This window comes from Musa acuminata, chromosome BXJ3-9 (assembly GCF_036884655.1).
Source record: "Musa acuminata AAA Group cultivar baxijiao chromosome BXJ3-9, Cavendish_Baxijiao_AAA, whole genome shotgun sequence".
Taxonomy (NCBI): Eukaryota; Viridiplantae; Streptophyta; class Magnoliopsida; order Zingiberales; family Musaceae; genus Musa; species Musa acuminata.
The window spans coordinates 2,573,924-2,599,409 of NC_088357.1; the positions used below are offsets into that span (position 1 = coordinate 2,573,924).

General features: G+C 39.6%; 2 protein-coding genes, 1 long non-coding RNA gene and 1 pseudogene across 4 annotated transcripts; 2 read left to right on the forward strand and 2 right to left on the reverse strand.

Moving 5' to 3' along the window:
- Positions 1-939: 939 nt before the first annotated feature.
- Positions 940-9,744, forward strand: LOC135650207 (probable methyltransferase PMT11). Its single transcript, XM_065169436.1, has 9 exons — positions 940-1,774; positions 2,896-3,045; positions 3,157-3,427; positions 4,485-4,595; positions 5,763-5,922; positions 6,978-7,235; positions 8,325-8,447; positions 9,040-9,117; positions 9,342-9,744. Exons 1-9 carry the CDS (start codon positions 1,097-1,099, stop codon positions 9,541-9,543), a joined length of 2,031 nt encoding a protein of 676 aa, XP_065025508.1. The 5' UTR covers positions 940-1,096; the 3' UTR covers positions 9,544-9,744.
- Positions 9,745-10,852: 1,108 nt separating this feature from the next.
- On the reverse strand, positions 10,853-19,595 carry LOC135649699 (uncharacterized). 2 transcript variants are annotated; one of them, XM_065168373.1, is made up of 12 exons: positions 19,408-19,595; positions 19,174-19,263; positions 18,815-18,937; positions 18,554-18,721; positions 18,385-18,471; positions 18,102-18,241; positions 13,254-14,078; positions 13,031-13,156; positions 12,723-12,815; positions 12,605-12,645; positions 12,450-12,507; positions 10,853-11,594 (listed from the first exon to the last, which is right to left on the reverse strand). In XM_065168373.1, exons 1-12 carry the CDS (start codon positions 19,426-19,428, stop codon positions 11,024-11,026), a joined length of 2,343 nt encoding a protein of 780 aa, XP_065024445.1. In that variant the 5' UTR covers positions 19,429-19,595; the 3' UTR covers positions 10,853-11,023. The 2 variants fall into 2 exon arrangements, with proteins under 2 accessions (XP_065024445.1, XP_065024444.1); XM_065168372.1 differs by having other exon boundaries at positions 12,450-12,522.
- On the reverse strand, positions 16,032-18,091 carry LOC135649700 (uncharacterized). Its single transcript, XR_010501369.1, has 3 exons — positions 17,227-18,091; positions 16,212-16,253; positions 16,032-16,121 (listed from the first exon to the last, which is right to left on the reverse strand). It is a non-coding gene; the product is annotated as an uncharacterized LOC135649700 (long non-coding RNA).
- Positions 19,596-19,936: 341 nt separating the features above from the next.
- On the forward strand, positions 19,937-25,314 carry LOC135649341 (protein TOC75-3, chloroplastic-like; annotated as a pseudogene).
- Positions 25,315-25,486: the final 172 nt, after the last annotated feature.

Consider the following 25,486-nt stretch of genomic DNA (forward strand, 5'->3'; position numbering starts at 1 on the left):
TACATATTTTATTTTTCATCAATATAATTGACGATATCAAGATAAATAAGATTATTTATTTTTATTTTTTATAATTATAAATATTTTAATATAATTTTTTTAAATATAAAGATCATGATATTTGATAGGGGTAAAAAACTGATTTGACGTAACCCCCGGATTTGACGTAATACACCCCCACGTCGGACACCCTGGGCGGCGCACTGCCCCAGAACGAGCATTAACAACGACACGACACGCACCCACACCCACCGTACCCGAACAACCTCCTCGGTTGACCCCTCGCGGCCGGCCGAGGCAGGCGAAGGCGCTGACTGACACCCCCCATACCTTGCGGCAGCTCGGCCTTCCACGCGGCGTCCATGACGACGACAGACGCCGTCAGAGGTACGACCCTGCCCCGGCAGGATGGCACATCAGGTAACATCAAACCCACTTATAAATACCCCCTGGCTCCTAACGGGCAAGGGGAGAGATCACTCAAAAACTCCTCTGCACCATCACTAACTTGATCGTCGGAGGGGTCGGGCCGAGCAACCGACCCGACCTGTGTGCAGGTACTCGACCGCAGCTGAATCCACTTGGCGCCGCAGAACTTTCCAGCCAGATCCCCTATGTCAGCCACCACAACATCCCGAGGGAAGCCACGTCTGATCCCAGCCATTCGGAGCCCTGAATCAACCGCGTCGACCCAGAGGACACGGCTAAAAAAGTTACTAATCCGTAACAATATTAATAGAATCTAAGTATAAAATAATATGTAATTAATCCCTATAGTAAAATATTTGATTTTAACACTTAACGAATATTTTTCCTTTTCTTAAAGGAAAGAAAACTTCGTAATCAAACATTATTACAGTACCTAATGTCAACGTCAATGTCCGTTTAACCTTCCCTTCTCATCCCCACAAACGACACCGCGGTCAATAAATAGGGGACGAATCCCGCTTCCGCGAGAGTGGCAGTAAGATCGTCAGATCCGAGCTCGGCGATCGGTGCATCGAACGCCATCGTCGCCCCATCACCAGATCCGAAGCTTCACATCACACCTTCTTCGCATCCCGCTCTCCGTCTCGACCTCGAGCTCGGAAGAAGCATGACGAAAGGCTTCGCCGAGCTCTTCAGTTCCCGCCTCTTCGTCAAGATCTCCGCTCTCGCCCTCACCGCCATCGTCTCCTTCTACCTCGGCCGTCGTTGGTCCGACTCCTACCCCCAGCTCGTCTTCTTCACCAGCGGCGGCGCCTCCGACCGCCTCGCTTCCCCCTCCGTCGCCGTTTCCCCCAACGCCAACCTCACCCTCGACGTCTCCGCCCTCGCCTCCAACACCACCCTCCTCCCCGGCGACGCTGACGCCCTGCCGCCGCTCGATGCTGATCTGCCCCCGTCCTCGCCGCCGCCGGAGGCGCGGAAGGTCGGGATCGTGGATGCGAACGGCACGATGAGCGTGGGCTTCGACGCGGGAGAGCTTGATCCCGATATGGCCGACGGATGGGATGACGAGGGGTCGGCGATTAATGAGACGGCGGGCATGGGGAGCCGGGATGGGGAGAGGAGGGCTAGGGTCAAGATAGATAAGTTTAAGGTGTGTCCGCAGGAGATGAGGGAGTGGATCCCTTGTATGGATAACGAGGAGGCCATCAAGAAGCTCAATTCCACAGAGCGAGGGGAGAGATTCGAGCGGCATTGTCCGCTCGCGGGGAAGGGGTTGGATTGTCTAGTTCCGGCGCCACAGGACTACAAGAAACCAATTCCATGGCCCCAGAGCAGAGATGAGGTTGGGAACTCTCTCATGCCGAATTTTGTTGGATAATTGATTGCTTCAGGCGACTTGATCCTTCTTCTTGTGGTAGACGTAGCTTATGATTCGCTTCTAATAACTCAGTTTACTGCTGCATATTTGTGATAGCTCGAGATATCATTGACAAGCATGGGTAATTTTTATTTGGTACTGGTTTCCATAAGCTCTCTCTTAGATGACTCTTTTCCATTTTATAATTGCATGTTTTATATTGTTTAATCAGCAAGACATAATCAGCATAGTGACTTTTGAGCAGTGAAACTTTCCTATGGTTGTTAATTAGGGCAAGATGCAACTAAGTTGATGTCAACTAAGTTAAGAAGCAAATCAAGAGTAGTGGCTTGGTTCTTGATTTAGATTTGGTTTGATTTTGTCATCGTCTGAATTTAACTGGATCTCAGGAACCATTGATGGTTTGTCCAAGTATTGTGGGACTAGGTAAAAACCAAGGGATCAAACTTGGTTGTTACTATAGAATCTTTTAGAGGATCCTTTGGGTCGAAGAAGGGATCTTATCTTTGGAACACTGGAATTTTGTATGGTGATAAAGTTTTAGATTCTGATGTAGTGGTTTCATATATGACTTAAGTTTGAGATAGTTTATTGAGTTAAGGCCTCATTTGAAGGTTGTCTCTAGGAGGGGTAAGATCCAGATTGACGTTCTCCTAGTAATATAATTTTGTTGTGGCCTGACAAATAGAGATGGGCATATAAACACCTTAGGCACAGGTAACCTAATATCAAAATTTTCAGATATCAACGTGACTCAACAAGCCCATAAATTTAATTGCTGAGAACACTTGATATTCATTGGGGTCCAGAATTTTGATTTTATGGTATATGCATGCTCTGCTGTGATTCAACTGTTCCATAAGGATCTTCGGACTAGAAACTTTGATCCATAAATACAAGCTCTGACGGAAGTTAGAGACCATGCGAACTTTTAATTATCCAGATTAGAAACTTTGATCCATAAACACAAGATCCAATCGAAGTTATAGACCATGTGAACTTCTGATTATCTGTAATTAATATTCCTGTATTTTTCCTTCTCATATTTTTCTTACTATAGATGTCCTGCTGTGCTGCAATATCAGGTATGGTATAGCAACGTACCACATACACGCTTGGTCGAAGACAAAGGAGGACAAAATTGGATCTCTAGGGACAAAGATAAGTTCAAATTCCCAGGAGGTGGGACCCAATTTATCCATGGAGCAAATCAATATCTGGATCAGATTTCTCGGGTACTATAGTTTTCATAAGTCCAAAGATGTTTAGACTTTAATTTGCTGATGCTTTTAGGTTTCTCTCTGTATCTATTATCTGTGTGCTTATTTCTTTCACTAGATATGCAGATGGTTCCAGATATTGCATTTGGCAATCACACACGAGTTGCCCTAGATGTTGGGTGTGGTGTAGCTAGTTTTGGTGCCTTTCTACTCTCACGCAATGTGGTCACCATGTCTGTGGCTCCAAAAGATGTTCATGAAAATCAGATTCAATTTGCTCTTGAACGTGGTGTGCCTGCTATGGTCGTAGCTTTTGCAACACACCGTTTGCCATATCCAAGCCAGGCATTTGATCTGATTCATTGTTCAAGATGTAGAATAAACTGGACCCGTGATGGTATGTTATTCTTTAGTTCCCTGAAACATATTCTCAGTAATTCGTATTTATCATTATTGGAGCATGTAGGGACACACAATACAATCGCAAGTATTGTACTTGAAAGTATCGAAACATTTTGTGTTAAGTACTGACACCATCATACCTATATCTTTTTCCTTGCATTTACTTGTCAGGCTCTGTAGAAATTGTTTAAAAATACCTTTGGCTTATTTTATTATCCAAATACACAGTGCAGAAAGGCTAGAGAACATACTCCTAAGTGACCTAAGAAGTGCTTTATAATGTTTGTTAAAGAATAGCTGCAAAAAGAATCTTCAATTTAGCACTCAGATTTTTCTGATGACGGGGGCATATTTTAGTTATAATTTGCATTTTTAGTTGTTGTTCAAGTACTGTAGTTATCTATTACTACTAATTCTGGTTTCGTAATAAGAACATGTTACAGATTTTCACTTTTGTATGAAACTCAATTTGATTCATTAGTTGTATGTAAGAAGACAAGATTCAAAGTAGTCTTCTTATAAAAATGTGATAATAAAATTGCATATTACATTCAACATTTCCACCAAGGTAGCATAGGGAATTCTTTATGAGCATGATTGACTTTTTTATTATGTAACTCAGGTTTTCTGTAAGAGACCTAAACTAGACCCGATATATCCTCGGAAGCCTGTTATCAATTAGATATTTGTCCACTATTTTTAAGACCCATGTAACTAAGTCTTGCTCTTCTTCGTGCTAAAAGTATGCTTCTTCATGTCATTCTTGGGATAGTTCAAGTGTTGTGCTATGCCTCCTTAGATGTATCATAGACTGAAAATGCACACTGTTTTAAGTTTCACTTGCTGCGCATTTTAGATTTTCTCTTCAATATAATTTTTTTTTAACTAAAAGGTATCAAGCCGTATAGTTATGTAATAGTTGTACAAGACCTGAATCACTTTTCCTTTTCATATCAGAGATATTAACCTAATAAAAGTTTGAATTTTTTATACTGTAATGTTCAAAATAATTTACTAATCAACTGATTTATTTATCGATACTTTTGGTGAAGATGGGATTTTGCTTCTCGAGGTCAACAGATTACTCAGAGCTGGAGGGTACTTTGTTTGGGCAGCACAACCTGTTTATAAGCATGAAGAGATCCAACAAGAGGCATGGAAAGGTATCTCCTTCCTAAATTATAATTCTATTCAGTCTATGTATTGTCTATATTGTACCATAAAATTCACAGGCTGCAACTCAATATTTCTTAAGCAATGATAGGGTTGTAAGGTTCCAAGGAGAATCTGTAGTCTCATAAATAACAACAAGAACAACAAGCCATAATGGAACAACTATCTGGAGTTGGTACATGGATTTTTGCCCTCATTAAGCTCTATACAAGATGACATCACTGGTCAAGTCAAGGCATTCAAAAACCTCATAAACCTCCTAGCATGCTGGAAATCAATAATTTAACCTGGGTACAGTTCTGCATCATATAAGCTTTCTGTTGTCAATGATTATGATATTTTTTCGTCCATCCACTAAGTGATGAAAAAATGATGTTTTGTATAGCCTATTCTTTTTCAATGAAATAATAAATTGGCTTTTGTAGTTTCATTGCTATCATCATTAGCTTTTGATGTGTGGCGTGCCTAGGTAGTGCAATTCCAAACCATCTATTTATTATACTGTAGAATCATCCAAACCTTTTCCTGTCAATACATATAGCATATATCATCCCAGAAGGTTTTCATGGAGACTTGAGGAAACTTTATGATGATATGATCAGCCATGGACCTGACCACCCTCTGAAGCTTATTGCCCAATTTCCCATCCGATCTAAATCAGATGAGAGCGATTGCCTCTAACCTGCCAGACTTTTGTGCTGTAGGTATATCTTTCCTTTTTCATGCAGTTTAGACTCATCAATCAGGGAGCATCTCTGAAGTGTCCTAAACATGATAGTAAGTTTTAGAAATGTCCTAAACATGATAGTAAGTTTTAGAAATGTCCTAAACATGATAGTAAGTTTTAGAAATGAAAGGTTCCACTGCAGCCAGAGAGTAGTAAGTGCAATATGTTTTAGAAGAGTCTTCCTGAAGGGTATTTTGTTCATCCATACCATGGATGGCCAACAGAAAATATAATATGCTTAAAGGCCATATGGCACATGCCAATTGTGACGATTCTAACCACAACTAGGAAAAGTGAGAAGAGATCATCTCACACATGGATAATTTGGGAATTTACCCTTTTGTTTCTGCATAATGTGCTTCTGAATTCTTATAAGATTCATCTTTCACTTTCTGTAATTGTATTACTGACACATTTGATTCATGTACAGATATGGAGGACCTCACAGCAAGTATTTGTTGGCAACTTGTGAAGAAGGAGGGTTATATTGCCATATGGCAGAAGCCTTTGAATAATTCATGCTACATGAATCGTGACTCTGGAGTCCAACCACCTTTATGTGATGCAGAGGATCAGCCAAACAAAGTTTGGTATCTTCATTAACTTTCAGTTAAAATTGCTGCTTAGTGGCAGGAAAGGTTAATAAATAATCATTTGCTATGTTGCTATCAGGTCCGATGGGTAACTGACCTTAACCTGATAGGACTGAACCACTTGCCCAAAATACTTAAAGTCAAAATTAATGGTCATAGATCTACGCTAACAGTCTAAACTAACTAAAATTTCCTCTCACTTACAATGTGGGGCTAAATTGGATATCGCATGCTAGGTGCAATGATAATTGTCCTTACCAAAAAAAGTTCCTTGACCAAAATACTCAAGTGATCATCATCAGATTTATCCTTGATTTTCTTGCCTATTGTACATGCAACAATGATGGAAAATCCTTCTCAAACACCAAATGATGCTTCTTCTAGTGTCATGTCTCATTGGGTGCTGAAGCAACATTTGCTACCCAGTATCAGAATTAAAAGATAACAGATGATATTCTTTCATTGATCATATCCGTTCGACGTATGACAGCGGAAAACTAAGTTTAAGCTTCTATATGAAATTTGAAAGGCTGTTATGGGCTTTGATTTTTATGAATGTACCACGTAATTTTTTTTCTCATGAGCCTGCAATTTTTTTTTCACTTATTAATTTTACACATCAATATTTTCTGTATTATTTTTATAAGCATTTTCAAGCTTGCAATCCCTCTAAACTCCATTTTCATACTTTTCAGCTTATCTTTCCAACGAGAGTGCAACCAATAAAGTATCATCTTTTAGTGTTAAAACCTCCGGATAAAGGAAATGAACATAGTTGCCCAAAGTAAAACTAACCAGTGAAAAACTAAAAACAAATTTAATACAGTTTTTTAGGCATAAGAAATCATTTAATGGTGCACTTGTTTCTTGGGTGCTTAAAAAGCTCTATATTTTGGTTTGTTGGGTATAAGTATCAACATAATCATGACTAGGGCGCAAGAATCCGTTCACTGTTGCTAATGCCAACTGCATATTTATAATGCTTCTTGAATGGTCTCGATTCATCTTCATTTGTTCTGCTAGCTCCTTAACTTCTTTTAAGCTTCTCTCAGGTATGTTGACCTAAAACCATGCATCACCCGCCTTCCTGAAAATGGATTTGAAGCAAATGTTTCTTCATGGCCTGCTCGGTTTCACAATCCTCCACAAAGGCTCCAAGAAGTTGACATGGATGCTTATGTAGCGAAAAATGATCTTTTCAAGGCAGAATCAGCATACTGGAATGAAATTGTTGAGAGTCACATTCGTATCTTCCGTTGGAAAGAAATGGAGCTGCGTAATGTGATGGACATGAGAGCTGGTCTTGGAGGGTGAGTCTTTTGTCTTTGCAGTAACTCAAACTGAACTGTTGTGTCCTGGTATTCGGCATTTTCAAGTGTTGCAAATAACATCTGTACAAAACCAATTTCAAGTATAAAAAAAATTCAAAATCAGCAGTATTTTATTGATACTTATCAATTCCATGATGTTAACTAGGACTATTGTATTTGATGCAGTAATGACAAGTTTATATAAACCCAAACTAGTACAATTTTGATGACTGATGATGAGTTAAAATTATTCCAGCGGACTAGTCTTAACTTGTATCCTTAGTAGAATACTTCTGCAAATTGATGATAAATAAACATTGTTAGTCAAGTATGTTAGAGAATTGAGAATATAGCTAATAGAGTTTTATCGCTTGCTTCATGGTTGTTCTTAGTCATACAGACATAAATCCACTGCCATCATAAAGTTTGCCTAAATTAATCCTCTTCGATTTTTCTGCTTCTGTAATTATGGATAATGCAAAATCCACATTCTCAACATTTTATTCTGACAGATATAATGCAATATACGTCACACGCATGCCTCTCTTTCTACGTGTTTGTCAATTTAGGAATATTTTATTTTATTATTCTTTCTATGTGTTTGTCTGCCTTTTCTACATTCCTATCAATATTGTATGTGTGCCTTCCTGCAATGTATGCCTAGCATATGGTTTAAAGGTAAGATCATTTTAAAAATAAAATATTATTCCATGAATATCAACTTTTTAATTATTTATAGTACTGTGTGCGGCATCTCTTGATGAACACAATCAGATTCTATGTCATCCATAGATGACCACATGGTAGTGCCACTGTACTAAAATGAAGTAACTCTATGTTATTGTTTGAATTAACTCTCAAATTTTTACCTGCACAGAGACCTTCATCATTATGATCCTTTCTTTCAATGACTTGTGTTCTAGATTACATGCTTCTTTTAGTTTTGTTCCATGAGTTCATTACTTCAGTCTAACTGTGAGAAAAAATGAGGGTTATATTCATTCTTGAGTCCCAGATTCCAATGAGTTTTGCTTTTTGGACAATGATCGGTTGCTACACAGTATAATATTTGTCTCAAGTTTGTTTCAGGTTTGCAGCTGCACTGATCAATCAACAAATTGATTGTTGGGTGATGAATGTTGTTCCAATCAGCGGGCCAAACACATTGCCGGTAATATATGATCGTGGACTTATAGGAGTGACCCATGACTGGTATGCACGATGCACTATTTCAAATCTTTCTGATTTTTAGTATCATCAACTGGGTTTTCTTTTTTGAAATTTACATAATAATGTTGAGCTGAAAGTTTGCTGTAAATAAAGAAAGAAATTTTCTGCAACTCGATCAATGTAGATGTATCTGTTTTCCTCTTCATTTCCACGTTGTCTTATTCAGCTGATGTAAATTGATTTAGTTGCCCAACACAATCGATGTTGATTTATTTGGTTTTCCTCTGCATTTTCATATTGTCTGTCTTGTTTAAGTCTAATTTTCTCATCCATGTGACCTAGAATTTGGCATAACTACAGTAGTTGGCGTGTGAGGAAAATGACATGTGACATATATAACTCGAAAGGAATTTTATGTTCGGAAAGAGACAGCTCTTCCTACAACTCTGCTATTTCTTATCTTAGTCAGGTCATTTATAATCTAATTAACAATCATGATTAAGTCATAATAATCTAATAAATATTTGTGGTTAAGTCATTTACTTTTCTCATGACTCGTAACTAGCAGTAATGCATTTCCTAATGGGTAGTTTTATCTTGTCCCTCTTCTGATTTGTTTTTCCTTTACCAACAGGTGTGAGCCGTTTGATACATATCCAAGAACTTATGACTTATTGCATGCATCTGGCCTATTCTCTCAAGAGCAGAAAAGGTAATTTGAACTCTATCGATATGTTTAGATGTGAACAAACATAGAATTCTGTCCATGTTTTCTTATCGATGTTATGGATATGATAGCTTGCCTTTCCTTGCCAATCTCACCATGATCATGGTGATTGAACACTACGCAGAATATTATGCCTATCGTGCAGAATATACATACAGATATTAGACCTGCAATGTGTTAAAGACTCCTTAAATTTCTCTGGCCCCCAGGTGCAACATCTCAAGCATCTTGTTGGAGATGGATCGCATGCTAAGACCCGGCGGTCGTGTTTATATTCGCGATTCAAAATATATCATGGAAGAGATTTTAGACATTACACTGGCCATGGGATGGAGGAGTGACCTGCGCGACACCTCTGAAGGCCCATATGCTAGCAGGAAGCTGTTGCTGTGCAATAAGCCATTCTCCTAGAAGTTTTGCAGGTTATTATATTTATTCTCTTTCGGAGGTTTTTTTTCCTTTCTCGTTACATTCTTCTGCACAATGGGGCGGAAGAGGTGTAGCTTCTGCATCTTTTTCGTCGCCAGTGAGTACTAGTGGTTTTGTTGTAACAGCTAATCTTATTCTACTATAAAGAACGGTAATGTAAACATCTTCTGCATTTGTCACCAACTCTCTCGAATCAAGAATATCTCATCAAGCTGTTGTAAGATTTATGTTTAGCATGATCTGAGGGTGTTTTTTGCTTTCCACCGAGAACATGTGTATGCAATATTTTTCTGAACAATATTAACAAGTGATCAAGAACAAATCACACACTTACTCTACTTGCTGCAAACTGCCTGCTTTCTACAATTTGGTGATACATCAAATAAATTCACAGGAGAAATAAGATGTACATCGAATTATATATATGTAATTGATGTTGATTGAAGAATTTAGCAAAGCTTTAGCTTAAGAATGCAAGTGGAATTCTGGATTCTTGGGAAGTCCACTAAGCCCATCGATCTACTTTTAACGCCCAACACCGAGATTAATCGTACATCGTTCTTGCGATGTGGGCTGCAGATTTCAAACAAGACAAGTTAATAATATTTTTCGTACGTAAAGATACTGTCAACGAAATATGTCAAAGAGTTTTTGTTGTTCTCCTCAAGAGGAGAGGGCAGCGATGGAGGAGCACATGGTGGAAAGGGTAGCGTCGGTCATGGATGACAGGAGGTAAAGAATGAGGATTAATGGCTTTGGTGTGTGTGTGTGTGTGTGTGTGGAGCAAAGAAAGGTTGCATTGATTAAGCAGATTAGGGCATGGTGTGGCAGATTATTAAGCACCCAAAAATGTTAGATATGTTTGTGAAGAGAACATGGAATCAATCAGGAGGTGTGCCGATCAGCCTCCTATTTATTGTTGAAGAGGGGCTCTTCAGATAGAGACACAGCGTAGGGATAAAATATATCTACAGTAGATCATGTGTTAGATTCTCTTCTCTAAGAATACGTGGTAAGTCGTGACCATGCAGGAGTACTCGTTTAGTCCATGCATGATGATGTGTGATGTACGTATGATGTAGAAATCAACTTCAACTTCCAACTGCCATAATGCACTACTACTCTCTTACAGCTGAACACTCTCGTACTCTTCACCTCTCGGCCCTGCTAATAAGACAAAAAGTGTGTAGTACACCAACGGCGGCGTCATTGTTCTAAGAAAGCAAGCTGAAGAACTTGCATAGAGAGAAACCTACGTCACCAAAAACAAACTATTAACACAACAAAATCATCATCTAAATAATTTTTAGCTGCTGACAAAGAGTAAAATTAGAGTACATCCAAAAGTCTGATATACAAGAAGATTAAGCCGCCTAGTACTTGGTGGTAGGTGTCAAATGCAAATAGAATCACAAAGAGCAGGAAATCAAGGAAAGTTAAATCTCACTGTGGTGACCATAAATTAATGGCTAGTGGCCTTCCTTGCTCTAAGAGATTCCAGGGCCTTCTCCCGAAGCTTGATCTCAAGCTGCTTCTCCTCAGACTCTGTTTCTTCTGCGTCAGCTATGTGAGGACCCTTCCTAGTCGCAGCTTCATCATCTGATTTGCCAGCATCACTGTGCTCTTTCTCAAAATCAGATGGGGGCATCACGGTATCCATCGGCCGCATTTTAAGCTTGCTCGCACGACGTTCTAACCTCTTCTGGTGCTTCTCTTCGCGCTTTCTTCGTCTTTCCTCCTTGCGTAACCTTCTTTCTTCCTTCCTTCTTCTCTTCGCTTCCTTCTTAGCTTCAGGATCAGAATCAGATTCAGAACTGTCATCTGAACCCTTTTTATGCTCGTACTTTTTATGCTTTCTCTTCTCGGAACTCCTGTTTTTGGGAGTATCAGTCCCTTCCAAATCCGAAGGATTGCTTTGACTGCTTGTCTCTTGTTTTCTCTTGGGTCTTTTGAAGTGTTTTGTATCATATTCCATTTCGTTCGGAGATTCTGATGAAACTTGTCGTACGTGTCTTGTAGGAAGATCCATATTACTGCCAGGCATAAATATGATTTGTCAAACATCCATGCAGCTACTAGGCTATGTTGACAAAGAACTGTTTCTACAGAAAAGCAGAATAAAAGGAGGGGGTGGAGGGAAAAGACGAATATTTCACCGTCTGTTTGGTCCAAGCCCATCAGACTTGTAAACTCAAATAAATATGCCAGAAGAGTTACAGAACTATTAAAAAAGATTTGACTCAAATAGAAGTTAAGCATTACCAATTCTAAACAGGTCCAAATAAACCAAAATGTAAATGGTGAGCCAATGTTCAGGGAGATTTGCATTCATTTTGGTAGACAATTGCTGCACCCACCATCTCTTTCAATTCTTGCAGGATCAATGTTGAACTAAAAACTTACATGCTTCTCTCTGATACCTGTTCTTCCTCCACTGTGACAGATCCAACAACTATTTTATTCCTTTTGACTAGAAGCACTTCTTGCATAGTTTTTCACTACGCACTCCACCTTCCATTCTCTACATGCCACCCCAACATTCTGCCTTCAAAATCCTTAGATCTAGTTTTCTGTTGTTTCAGCACTGTTAAAACCTAGCAAATCTAACTTCAACTTGTTTTCCTTTTTAGGTGGACACTCACAAATTATTACACTGACTTACAGTCAAGAATGGTTCCTGTTGAACTGTGTTAACACTTACAGTCATGCTTTTAAAGGTTTAGCAGTTGTAAGTGTTTGCATGCCTATTATTCACCTAGATTAGCTAACAAGAATATCTACTTGGGTGCATCAGAAAGGGAACAGAAAAGGATATGGGGAAATTTACTTCAGGACAGAAGAAAACTATGAGAAACTAAGACAAAAGCAAAATATAGGATGTTGATCACCTGTTATGTTCACTTTCATTCTGTTTTAACTTCACATTTGTAGGATGACCTCGAGTACCTGGAGAGTGATCAACTGCTAATCCATTATACATATATCCAACTAAATTAATTAGCATGAGATATTTTCTTCTTTGCATATGCTAGTGAATTTTTACCTTTCTTGGATGAGGACTCAGTTCTATGATGGGCATCCTCCCTGATAATCAGAATGTGCATGGTCTTAGAATCAAGGAAAAAACTTTAAATTGCATAGAATGAAAGAAAAGGCTTTACCTGACAGAACTAGCTAGTTCCTCTTTGCCATTCCTTCCTTGGCTTTTGTGAAGCCTTTGCTTTTCAGTTTTTTTAGCGGCATTTTCAGCGACCCTGCAATATCATTTAGTGATCAATCCTTATCATGTCTATAAAAGTCTATGTCTAGAATGAGTGCAAACATCATTTGCAACATAGAAGCACCTATCTGTCAAAAAAGAGGCTAAGCTAAGAACATCTGTAGCAATATACCATAAAGATATGTTACACTCTCCATAAAGATGTCAAACTAAAGACAATGAGTAAACAGGAACTGCTATAAGAACTACCTCTCAGATGTATATTCATCCTGATATCTTTTGGAATCAAAGCCATTAGTTCTCCTATCAGTTTCCCTACTTGAATCTCTACGAGCCGGATTAGATGGGCTACTACTCATGTAAGGGCTCCGACTCCTGCACATATATTAGCAGTTCAGACATGGTATACAAACTGAAGCATTGGGAATAATCAGATAGCCTAAAACAGATAAGAATATCTCAGCATCAGGACCTCTTCCTTGCACCCAGAGACACTTGAGAATCTGCACGATAGATTCTTGGTGAATGCAGAGGAGACGTCTTTCTCTGTTGTGGAGACTTATGTGGGGCCGGTCTCCTCAGAGGAGACAAAGAACCATGCGTTGAAGGAGATAAAGGCCTGTGCCTAATAGGAGATTGGTCGTGCATCAGAGAAGGTGACCTCCTGGAGCGTGTCGGAGAGGGTGACCTCCTGGGCCGTGTCAGAGAGGGTGACCTCCTGCGGTGCATGGGAGATGGGGACCTCCTGCGGCGCATGGGAAATGGGGACCTCCTACGGCGCACAGGAGAGGGTGACCTCCTGCGGCGCATGGGAGAGGGTGACCTGCGACGTGTGGGAGAGGGTGACCTCCTACGGTGCATGGGAGAAGGTGACCTCCTGTTGCGCAAGGGAGAGGGTGACCTCCTGTTGCGCGAGGGAGAGGGTGACCTCCTGCGGCGTATGGAAGAGGGTGATCTCCTGCGGCTTTGTACTGGGGACCTATGGTGTGAGGGAGAAGGAGACCTACGGCGCAAGAATGATGGAGACCTTGATGATCTTCGTTGAATGAGTGGAGGAGATCTATGCCTTGATTTTGAAGGTGATCCTCGTCTACCATAAGGTGATCTGTGCCTCGAAGGTGACCAGTTATTCCGTGGGGAATATCTGCGGCGAGGAGAAATGGAACTTCGAGCTGTAGACTTGTGCCGCCTTTCAGATGGAATGGAGTGCCTGCCCGGAGAATGATACTGCCTAATAGGTGAAACTGAATGCCCTTGGGACTGAGATGAAACAGAGACACTCCTTGATCGTCCATTCCTGGTAAATGAAGGACAAAAGACTGTGTTTATTGCCAAAGAACCAACACAACAGACCAAAAGATATAGAGAAGAAACTTGTCTATGAAACAAATACATAAATTAGTTTCTCACAGACAACAAGCCAAGAATGCTTTAGAAGAAACTAACATCAGAGGGCTCCTACTAAATGAAACACAAATAGAAGACTTGCAAGAAAATAAACAGATGTTGCATCAAGTGAGTCATGAATTTATTAAAGCTAGTGCTAAATATCTAGTTCAAGAACTAACACTGGTCGTTTATGAATAAAAAAAAAAAAAACTGACTACTAGATCAATAGAACTAGCTACACTTAAACAGAGGACAAAAATAAAAAAAAAAACCTAGAACTCCACATGGGTAATACAGGCAACACCATAGTTCTTCGACGACCAGCCGTGAAACATATTGACATGTTACCAAAAAGTTGAAATACTGACAATCATTTGACATCTCGCATAAATAAATTCTTTGAAGCAATGCCTCAAACTATCTTAAACTCAACAAACATACAATATAAAGATGAACATGATGATGCTTAACACTGCACTAACGCAAAAAAAAAATTTCAGCAAACCATAGCCCATAATTCCTTCCTATCATCTTTGCTGATTTAGATCTTTTTTTTATTTTGTTTACAAAAATCAAGTGACAATAAAAAAATTGACATCCATCCACAGACTCTTAAGGTGCGTATGAAAGTGAGAGAAATGAAAAGAAAAGAAAGGGGGAGAGAGTCATTCTCCATTCTTCATGAGACACTCATTGCTTCACTCTCTATATTACAACAACAACAAGTCATAATGTCCCTGTTATTGGGGTTTGTTTTCTACCAGTGAATTCTGTAAGGTAATGCCTACAATTAAGTCAAGAGCATTGTGACTTAGATTTTTCATGGTGCCCAATCTGGCCATTTATATGAATAAAGAGTGACAAGAAATGATCTTTTTAGATATATGTTCCACAAGTCATGTCATACAAGTGTTCTGTCAAAAATACAAAAAATTTCATTACAAGCAAAAGAACAGCATTTCTCAACAGCTTAGATTTTTACTTCAAAAGGAGGGGAGAAAATCAAACCGCTATATCATGGTAGAAACTATATGATCCAGAAAAAATATGAGTAAAATATACAAAGAAATGAAATAAACCGAAGACCCCAGAGTTTCTCATGTCTCCTCAAGATATCGCAAGTAATATTGTAGTTGTATTCTTTTCATATAATGATACTTGAGCTTCTCTAGAAGGAGATGCCTTTAAAAGGTACCTTTTCAGATATTTTATCTATGGTATGTCATTTAAGAAATGTGGTGGCCAACTAAATTAAAACTAACATATGATCACCCGTATTTCTTAAAACAAGAAAAAAAACTCATTCATTCCAACATAAGTACCATCCCCCCACCATGGCCTGCAAACTTCAATTATCTTTGATTGGCAACATATGAGTTAGTTATATCCTTGTTTTCTAGTAAAAACAAAGTTCAATAGACAACATATAAAGTTGTAACTGGAAAGACATCAATATAGAGTTCTTCATCGTGTATAAAACATATCAACAACAAGCCACCCATAATTGTACTTCCATATGATTTGTATAAATAAGTTCAATAGTACGTAATCATCATTTATGCATTAAAAAGAACATGATAGGTTATCAGTTTTTTTATTTTTCAGTTAAGATCTACATATATGGCAAAATTAAAAACCTTTTAGTACATGCCTTTAGTTAAAGACTTTTACTGGATTAATAAATAACTTCGGGAAATGAATGATGAAGAGGAACTAAGTAGATTGCTCAGAAACTACGCACCTATGTACACAGCAATTCAAGTTATTCAACAATTGCATGGAATAGGATAATGTCATTATCAAATACTGCTTGTAATATTTGTAGAGAGAAGCAGTATGTAATCAAGTCTCAGTTTTAAGGAAAGTTCTTAAATGATCACAAAAGAGAAGGCATCTTGATATCCCAGACTTAGAAGCTGATTTGCTGAATGACCGGCTTGGTAAAGAAGCCCTAAAGAAAGAAATTATGATTAACAGTTAAAACTAGGTAATAATTCCTAAATAATTGGAGAGAGCATAAATGAACAACAAACATTATTACCGAATAGGAGAATTATCATTCAAGTGGGAAGAAATGTAGAGCCTAAATAAAAACAAGAGAAAAAAAAATTAGCTTATGGCTTAATCAAGCTCACATTACCAAAGATTCATAAGTACAATTCATCCCCTTCAATATTACTAAGCTAATTGGAATAAATCTAACAAGAAAGCGATCCTGTTCATGTCTATGAGAACCAACAAATACTAAGACCAAGCTTTCCCTCCCCATACAAAGGTAAAAAGCACATGCAACAATCAAATGGTTTCAAATGCCTCCAAGCTAAAAAAATATATAGTAGAATTACAAAAACCAAGAAAATCAAGTATAACAATTAATTCCATATAATCAACAAGTACACGCTAGGAAGTTGCATCAGCAACAAGGAAAAATGAAGCAATGTAAAAATACAATGTGCACAAGAATGGCAAAGGGAAGATTGCCAACATGCATCAATCTATACAGTCAACAATTAGAAGAAACAATATTTTATTGTGATAGTTGTTCCAGAAACAAACAAAAAGTAAATAGTGATACCTCTGACATGATATGTTAAGATATCCACAAACACTTGCAAACAAAAAATATATCCGTATGCTGATAGCTAGCTTGCCCAGAAGTTTCCACACAATTAATCATGCAAAACCCATACTGTGAACCACTTGTATACAGGCATGCAAAAAACACTTGCATGTACATGAGCACATCACTTTGTATTACAAAGTTCAACTCTATCAATTATCAGAAACATATTAATTCTTTAACTAGAAAAAAACTTATTGTTAAAGAAAAAAACTCATTATTACAAAATCCCCAGAATTAAGTCATCATCTGACATCTAATTGTCCAAATACCAACGTGTTTATAGGCAACAATCTTTATGCCTTGTATATAAGAATATTGCAAGAAATTGGGTGACTTAGAGAAGTATACTCCAAGATCTGTTGGCAGTTTGGCAATGATATTTAGGGAAATTAAGTAGAAAGAGAAAATACACAACATATTTTCTTCCACTTACTGGTGTTTCTAGGAAGGGAAGAACTATTGAAATGGATCAAAATAAGGAAACCTACAGACAAACAACAAGAATCCTAATTAACTATTTGAAATGCATAGCCATTGTGAAAGAACTAAAAATAAGGTCAATAGCTAACCAGTGATAAAAAATCCGAAGACAAAAAAGAAAAGACACATTGTTGCTGCGCAAATGTGTTTTGAATCACAAATTTACTCAACAAAATGAAGTTCTTTAAAATTTGCAGCTCTCAAAAGTTTCCCAGGAATTTTAAACTTCTATTGTTGATTGTGCAACTAATTCACAGTAGACATGTCAGACTTCAAACTTAATAAGGCCATCATGACGGCAACATGGGGTTGGCGCCAACACCAAATGCAATATCAAGGTCATACCTACATAGTTTTCACTTGTAACCATACAATTACTTTGGAGAACCATAAACCTAAAGAAGGCAACCCACCAAAAACATCATCGTCCACATACCTTGAAAGTAGGGAGACTTCTAAGTCCAGTTTCTGCATATCACTTGGCAATTCCTTAAGAGGAGACCCATGTGAACCAAGAGAGTAAATCCAACATTCAGATTGAGTTTGGTCTAATTTCTGCCTTTCAAAATGTTTTTAAATAGTGCACAAGTGCACATGACATGAATGTAAAGAAATGTAGTTTATGACAGTAAAAAGAAAAATCCTACATTTCACAAAAGGTGCTAAGCAGCTTATACATCACGTGGAATGAAATAACTCTGGTGGATGTCCAAAAGCCTTTCATAAGAAATCAAGTTCTCCTATAAATAATATTTGTCATATATGAAGAATGACAAGATGCAAAAAGACAGCTCGGGTTAAAAAGTGTGTCAAGCATTCTTTACTAACCGTCCTTTCAATATTGGACTCCGCCGCATGTCCACATCTCTCTCCGTCTCAGGCTGAACACTGGAAGTCTTATCCAGTGGATGTTCCGAACTCCAGCCAGAAATAGCATTAGCCAATCTTGAATTGTCAGCCTCCACATCCTACAGTAGTTTGAGGTAAAGAAGTATGTGAACCCTAATAATCGGAGAGGCTAGCTGAATGGCATAGAGAGACAACCACAAGTTAAAACAGAAAATAAGTTCAGATATGAAAAAGTGAACTGCAGATCAGAGAAGCTAAATACCATTCTCCTTTTATTCCCTTGCTCAAAGTCTCTTCCCTCTTTCTCCTTTCTCTTCTGAATCTCCTCAGTAATTCTATCGCTCTCCACCTATGACAGTAACAGCATATAAGAATACAAGGTTAAGAATTAAACAATGCGAGCAGCATAGAAGAATCAAAGTTCAAAAAACCTTTCTTTTTTTCATTTCCTCTTCTTTGGCATTCAAAAACTGCTGAGGGACACCACTGGCATTATTTTGTGCACTGAGCAGAAGTCCCCAAAGCTCCTTCATAAACTTTCCTGTATTCTTTTCCAGGAATCCAGTGAGCTGGATCTGAATCTGTTTACCATCTACCTCCTGTGTGGACAACTTGGAAATGAGCACTTGATACTATATTCAACGCAATGCATTTGTTGTATACTAAAATAATAGACACTAGTAATAGCATGCCTTGCCATCAAGAAGTCCATATACAAAGTTAATGAGGACTTCATCTTCAAAACCTAGAAGCTCGGTTACCCTGGTTGCAATCCATGGCCTGATCACATCCATCTGCACCTTTGTCATATCCACCTACAGATAGAGTTCAAAACAAGATTTTATTTTGTGAACAGCCAACAAGGGAAAAACGAAGATGTCTTTTCAGGCGTTCTTTACATGACAAATAAATACAAAATAATAAACAATCACGCTTTTATTACAAACTACTACAAAGTTCTTCGACAGATCTTCTTATCCAAACCACAGATTTAATGACAAATGAGATATCCATAGCAATCGAGCCGTAGATCAACCAAACGAGCACTCACAGGGTGATCGAGCTCCGCAGCGAACTTCTGGCTCTTCAGCAACTTCGCCTGCTTGTTGGAGAAGCGAGTATCCTGCTCCGCGGAGGTACCCTAAAATCCACAGGTCAGGAAACCATTAAAACCCTAATTGATCCCCTAAATTGCGAGAAATTGGAAGCGAATCGGGGCACATGGAAGGAAGCGACCGGGGGAAATATCAAATCCGAGAAAGGAGAGAGGCGGGGCTTCGCTTACCCGAAAGAAGCCGCCCGACATCTTCCTATTCGTCGTCTAGGGTATCGACGCAAAGGAAGACGAGCCAAACCCTCGAAGTCTTATCGCCGCGACGACCCGAGGGCTTCCTCCGTCCCTCCAACAGAAACCCTATCTTGTCGAGTCGAGCCGAGCCGATCGAGCACTGTGTTGATGACCAACAAAGAAACCGAGGTTTTAACGTGGAGAACGATCGCGTATTTATGATCGCATCGAACACTGTTCATGAAATAAGTCAGGCCCATGTAATAGTTTATGGATTATTATTGGTCTTTTTAGTTGGGTCTCTTTAAGATTACCAATTAGCTCTGATGATTCCTATATGGGCCGATCTGGGTCATTTGATGGGCCTCAAGTTAACCCACTTTGGTTTTTATTCATCTCTCGTCACCGCCAGGTGCCGTTAGTCGCGTGTCTTTCCTTCGTGTCTTCTCTACCGATGGCAACGTGAAAAGTGAGCTCAGTGGGGTAACAATACCCCCTTAATATTATTGCCGAGAACTTCTCGTAATCCTCTCGGCCTCGTCCTCCTCTCTCTTCCGAAGCAAAGCCGCCATGGCTCTCTTATCTCCGACCCAATTCCCTCGTGCCCAAACCCATTCCTCCACCGCCGCCGGTCGCAGACCCTCCTCCTCCTCATCCTCTGCCTCCTCCTTCGTCTTTGCCGCCAGCCTTCCCGATTGCGACCTCTCCTCCGAAAGATCCCCCACCCATGGTCTTCCCGTCCCGTTGAAACCCAAGATTACCCTATCCGTCTTCAACTCCGCTGCCGCGTCCGTCGCCGCAGCTGCGGGCGGCGGATTCCTCTTCCATCTCTCTTCCATTCCTCCCCCCGCTAACGGCGGCGGCGGAGGAGGAGGAGGAGGTGGTGGTGGTTGGGGCTGGGGCTGGGGCGGCGACGGGGGTGGCTTCTGGTCCAATGTGTTCTCCCCGTTGCCGGCGTCCGCGAACGAGAAAGAGCAGGCCACATCCGCCGGCAGCGTGGAGTGGGACTCCCACGGACTCCCTGCGAATATAGTCGTCCAGCTTAGCGGGCTTAAGCGGTACAAGATCTCGGAGATCCTCTTATTCGACCGAGCACCGTCGCCGGCACGGAGGACTCCTTCTTCGAGATGGTCTCCCTCCGCCCCGGCGGCGTCTACACCAAAGCCCAGCTTCAGAAGGAGCTAGAGACCCTGGCCTCCTGCGGCATTTTCGAGCGGGTGGACCTCGAGAGCGAGACAAAGCCCGACGGCACCCTCGCCGTCACTGTATCCTTTCTGGAGAGCACGTGGCAGGGCGCCGACTCATTCCGGTGCATCAACGTGGGCCTGATGCCGCAGTCGAAGCAGATGGAGATGGACCCGGACATGACGGATAACGAGAAGCTGGAATACTTCCGGAACCAGGAGAGGGACTACAGGAGGAGGATCGAACGGTCGAGGCCGTGCTTGCTGCCCGTGACGGTGCAGCGGGAAGTGATGCAGATGCTTCGGGAGCAAGGGAGGGTGACCGCGAGGTTGCTGCAGAGGATCCGGGACCGGGTCCAGAAGTGGTACCACGACGAGGGGTATGCTTGCGCCCAGGTGGTCAACTTCGGGAATCTGAACACGAGGGAGGTGGTCTGCGAGGTCGTGGAAGGGGACATCACGCAGCTGGCCATCCAATTCCAAGATAAGCTTGGGAATGTCTGCGAGGGGAATACCAAACTTGGGGTCATTCGCCGGGAGCTGCCAAAGCAGGTAATCTTTGTGTGACTAATTAGTATCTGTTTTCCTTCGCTTGAATAGAAAACCTTCTGTTTTTTATTTCATGCTGTGTGTTTTTTCCATTGCACAAGATGAAACTTTTCCTTTGGTGGCTAAAAATTTGTTTCATGAGGGTGGATGCTGTATTTTGAATAGGACATTTCATGAAGTGCTGCAATACAAACTCTGAAAAATCATTCTGGTGGCACTGGTTTTCATGTTGTTCTATTGTTTCAGATTTAGTTTAAACAATCACCGCGAGAAAGAATCAATTTGATATGTGAAGTCAAATTTGTTCATGGCCATAGAGTATTGTATGTTGGAAAAGCCCCCAAGTGCTGGGATATTATTTAGTAATTCTGTTGAGACTGCCTGAGCCAATTGTGAGTGGCGAAAATGTTTCTTGGAACATGCTCATCTGCCTAATCTTAATCTTTTCCTTTGTTTTTCTTTTATTTTCCATACAGAGTCTAGACATCTTAGACTTGTGATTGAAGTATTCACATTGGTGAATCATGAGGCTTGAGTCATAACTCACACCACCTAGGAGAGAGGATCGTCAAGATTATGGTCCAGTAATGTGCATAGACAATGAGACATGATTCACGGTTTGCCCTGGCTACGGTTCAGTTCAGAAGTCCAATCCAATTACACAGTTTAGCCCTAGCCCTAGTTCGGTTCAAACCAAAGACGAACCAGTGCAGAACCGGAACCGAACTTGGTCAATGGTTCAACAGTTCTGAATCGATCCTGAACCAGGGTGATTTGATTTTGTTCCAGTTCCAATTTCAAGGAACCGAAACCGGTGGTTTGATTCGGTTCAGTTCTAAATAAAAAAAACTAAATGCCCTTTTAAATGTTGAATCTACCCTTCTAATAGTTTAATAAACAGTTAATTGGAAGGGTATTATCAGAAATTCAAAAATAAATAAATAAATAATAAAATATGCAGTTCCGAACTGGAACCGCCAATTCTGGAACTGAAATCACCTGGAACCGAACCAGTTCCAGTTCCAAATGCCGCTGAACCAAAATCGTTAGTTTCGAAATCCGAACCATCAGTTCTAGAACCGAGGTCAAGACTATACACGGATCATGGGACTTGAGTTGAGAATTGGGAAATTGGATATATATTGTGATTTGTAATAGGTTTGCAGATGTTAGGACAAGTTTTTCTGCATTATCTACGACTATTTCTTGATTGGTTTCAATTATTACAATTTAAACAGTTTTTAGTTTAAAATAATTTTTTTATGTCTCAGTGACTATTTTATTTTTAAACAGCAAACACTTTCGTCTTTATTAACAACTTGTGTGATTTATTTGGTGCAGCTTCGAGCAGGGCATGTCTTCAATATGGAAGCAGGGAAACAAGCTTTGAGGAATATCAATTCACTTTCTTTGTTCTCTAACATAGAAGTAAACCCACGACCTGATGAAAAGAATGAAGGAGGAATCATTGTTGAGATCAAGCTTAGAGAATTGGAACAGAAATCAGCTGAAGTAAGCACAGAATGGAATATCGTGCTTGGACATAACGGACGGCCGACACTGGTATTTCTGTCTGCAAAGATCTTACAATATTATGTTCTAGGATTTGTGAAATTTGTTCAGATCTCACATGTTTTTTTCCCAATGTTAATGGGAAAGAATATTATGTTCTAGGATTTGTGAAATTTGTTCAGATCTCACATGTTTTTTTCCCAATGTTAGTGGGAAAGTTGCAAGGATATTTCATTTATTCCTTCAAGTTCCTATTCTTATATCAAAGACTTCCTATGCTCAGGCATCAATTCAACCTGGTGGAACTGTTTCATTTGAACACAGGAACATCAATGGATTGAACAGATCGATAGTTGGTTCTGTGACATCTAGCAATCTGCTAAATCCTCCGGTTTGTGAATTCTGGATAATGTTTACAATTTTTAAGGTTCTTTCAACACGAGAATGAAATCAAGCTTCTGAATTTTAACAGAGCAGAAAGTAGTTATTCACATTTATTTCAAATTCTGCACATTCTTTCTGATGATGCATATCATTTATTCTCTGCTTTTAGAACTTCGGATATTTTCTGTTGGTTTCATATAAACTTGGAACACTTGTGGCATTGCTTTGTGTGCTCCTTATTCATGGTCATGCATGCTTGATTCTCTTTGTTAATCATCAAGCTGGTTCACATAGAAATGGTCTTTTCATTTGCCTTTTTGTGAATATAGTTAGGAAATTTAGTACAAGAGCTAAAACCTTAACATCGGCCTCAGCATTTCACCTTTATCTTATAGTTAATAGATATTCATTTAGCAGGATTTGCAGGTTTCTAATTGTGCTGTTTTTTGTTGTTTAGGATGATTTGTCTTTTAAGCTTGAATATGTGCATCCGTATGTGGATGGTGTGACCAACCCTCGCAACCAGACCTTTCGTGCTAGCTGCTTTAACAGCCGGAAGTTAAGTCCTGTTTTCACCGGTGGGCCAGGTGTTGATGAAGTTCCACCAGTGTGGATTGACAGGGTGGGCTTAAAAGCAAATATAACGGAGGTTGGTGTTAATGTTGAAGCAATCTGTTATCTTATATATATATATATATATATATATATATATATATATATATATATATATATATATATATATATATATATATATATATATATATATATATATATATATATATGTCTTACTTCTGCATTTTTTTTAAATAATGTTCATCATTGAATATCCAGAACTTCACTAGACAAAGCAAATTCACTTATGGACTTGTGATGGAGGATATTACAACGCTTGATGAAACTAGTAGTATTTGTACTCATGGTGTCCGTGCATTGCCGAATGGTGGTTTAAGCATGAATGGGCCCCCAACAACCCTCAGTGGTACTGGCATTGACCGCATGGCATTTGCACAAGCAAATATAACTCGCGATAACACAAAATTTATAAATGGTGCAATTGTTGGTCAAAGAGATGTTTTTCAGGTATCTTTTCGTCTTTTATTTTCTTCATTTACATTCAAATTCATATCTTTGGCATCTGTGCTTAGTTCTGAATGCTGATCTCAAATGTGGGGTAGCTTTAATTGAAATGTGAACAATAGAATGCTTCCAGTGAAAGCTTCAGTGGTATCTTATTGAGGATGCATGTCTACACTGCTTAGGAAAAGCATAGAGATGAACTGGACAGTACCATACCTAAAAGTCAGTTGCCTAAAATTCTATTTTTCAGGGACTGCACATCTAACCATTCTAAATTTTCATGTAGCCATGACTAGCTCATTTCAGTGCATCTATGTTCAATGCCTAAAATGATCATCACTCAGACCTATTTCTCAACTTGAAATCTTTTTGAAAAAAAAATTGGACTTTGTGCATCAAAAGTTGTATGGTTAACAAGAATGAAATCCATCGTTCACATCGATCTTATATTTCTTCTAATGCATTGTTTCTGCCATTTATTTTCTTTCATTGCAGTTAGACCAAGGCCTTGGAATTGGGAGCAATTTTCCTTTCTTCAATCGACACCAACTCACATTAACCTGCTTCGTCCCGTTGAAGCAAGTCGAGGAAGGCGTCGGCAAGTCACCACCACCTGTTCTTGTTCTGCATGGACATTATGGTGGCTGTGTGGGAGACCTCCCAAGTTACGATGCTTTCACTCTTAGAGGACCCTACTCCGTAAGAGGATACAACATGGGCGAGTTGGGTGCCCGCAGAAACATCCTCGAGGTAGGCATCCTCAGTGTTATTTCCTTGTATTTATACATCTAGAACCTAACCATGCTTTAATCATACTTAGCTCGCTGCCGAACTGAGGATCCAGGTGAAGAACACCTATATATACGCATTTGCAGAGCACGGGAATGATCTTGGTAGTTCTAAGGATGTCAAAGGAAACCCAACCGAGTTCTTCCGTCGGGCACGGCATGGCTCATCGTATGGCGCCGGTATGAAGCTTGGGATGGTGAGAGCAGAGTATGCAGCCGATCATAACTCAGGGACAGGTGCAGTATATTTTAGGTTTGGAGAAAGGTTTTGAGTCACATTACTGTCACAGTTTTGAGTCACATGAGAGGAGATTAGCGGACATTTTGTCACGAGTTTCTAAGAAATGAAGCTTCTTTTCATATGTATTTGCATCTGTTTCAACGAGAAGTTGATTGGCTTTGCTTGTTTTTTTTTTTGTCTCCTTTTCTTTCTATTTTGTATTGAGCGTAAAGACCCGAACTTAATCAGGCTAATTACATATCATCCCTTGCAGTTAGATCCCCTAAGTATTCATATCTTTAGAGTTAAAAAATTTATATTAGAATCTTTATAGTTTAAAAATGAAATATCTAGTTTCATTT

Bases quoted from the DNA above. Each gene is read 5' to 3' on its own strand.
- LOC135650207 (XM_065169436.1), top strand. From the start codon at position 1,097: ATGACGAAAGGCTTCGCCGAGCTCTTCAGTTCCCGCCTCTTCGTCAAG. The intron at 3,428-4,484 runs GTATGTTATTCT...CTTTTGGTGAAG, and splicing joins AATAAACTGGACCCGTGATG to ATGGGATTTTGCTTCTCGAG. The intron at 7,236-8,324 runs GTGAGTCTTTTG...AGTTTGTTTCAG, and splicing joins ATGAGAGCTGGTCTTGGAGG to GTTTGCAGCTGCACTGATCA.
- LOC135649699 (XM_065168372.1), bottom strand. From the start codon at position 19,428: ATGTCGGGCGGCTTCTTTCGG. The intron at 18,242-18,384 runs GTATTTAGCTTC...AAACTACTGTAG, and splicing joins AAGGGAATAAAAGGAGAATG to GATGTGGAGGCTGACAATTC. The intron at 14,079-18,101 runs GTTAGTAAAGAA...TTCATTTACCAG, and splicing joins AGTCCAATATTGAAAGGACG to GAATGGACGATCAAGGAGTG.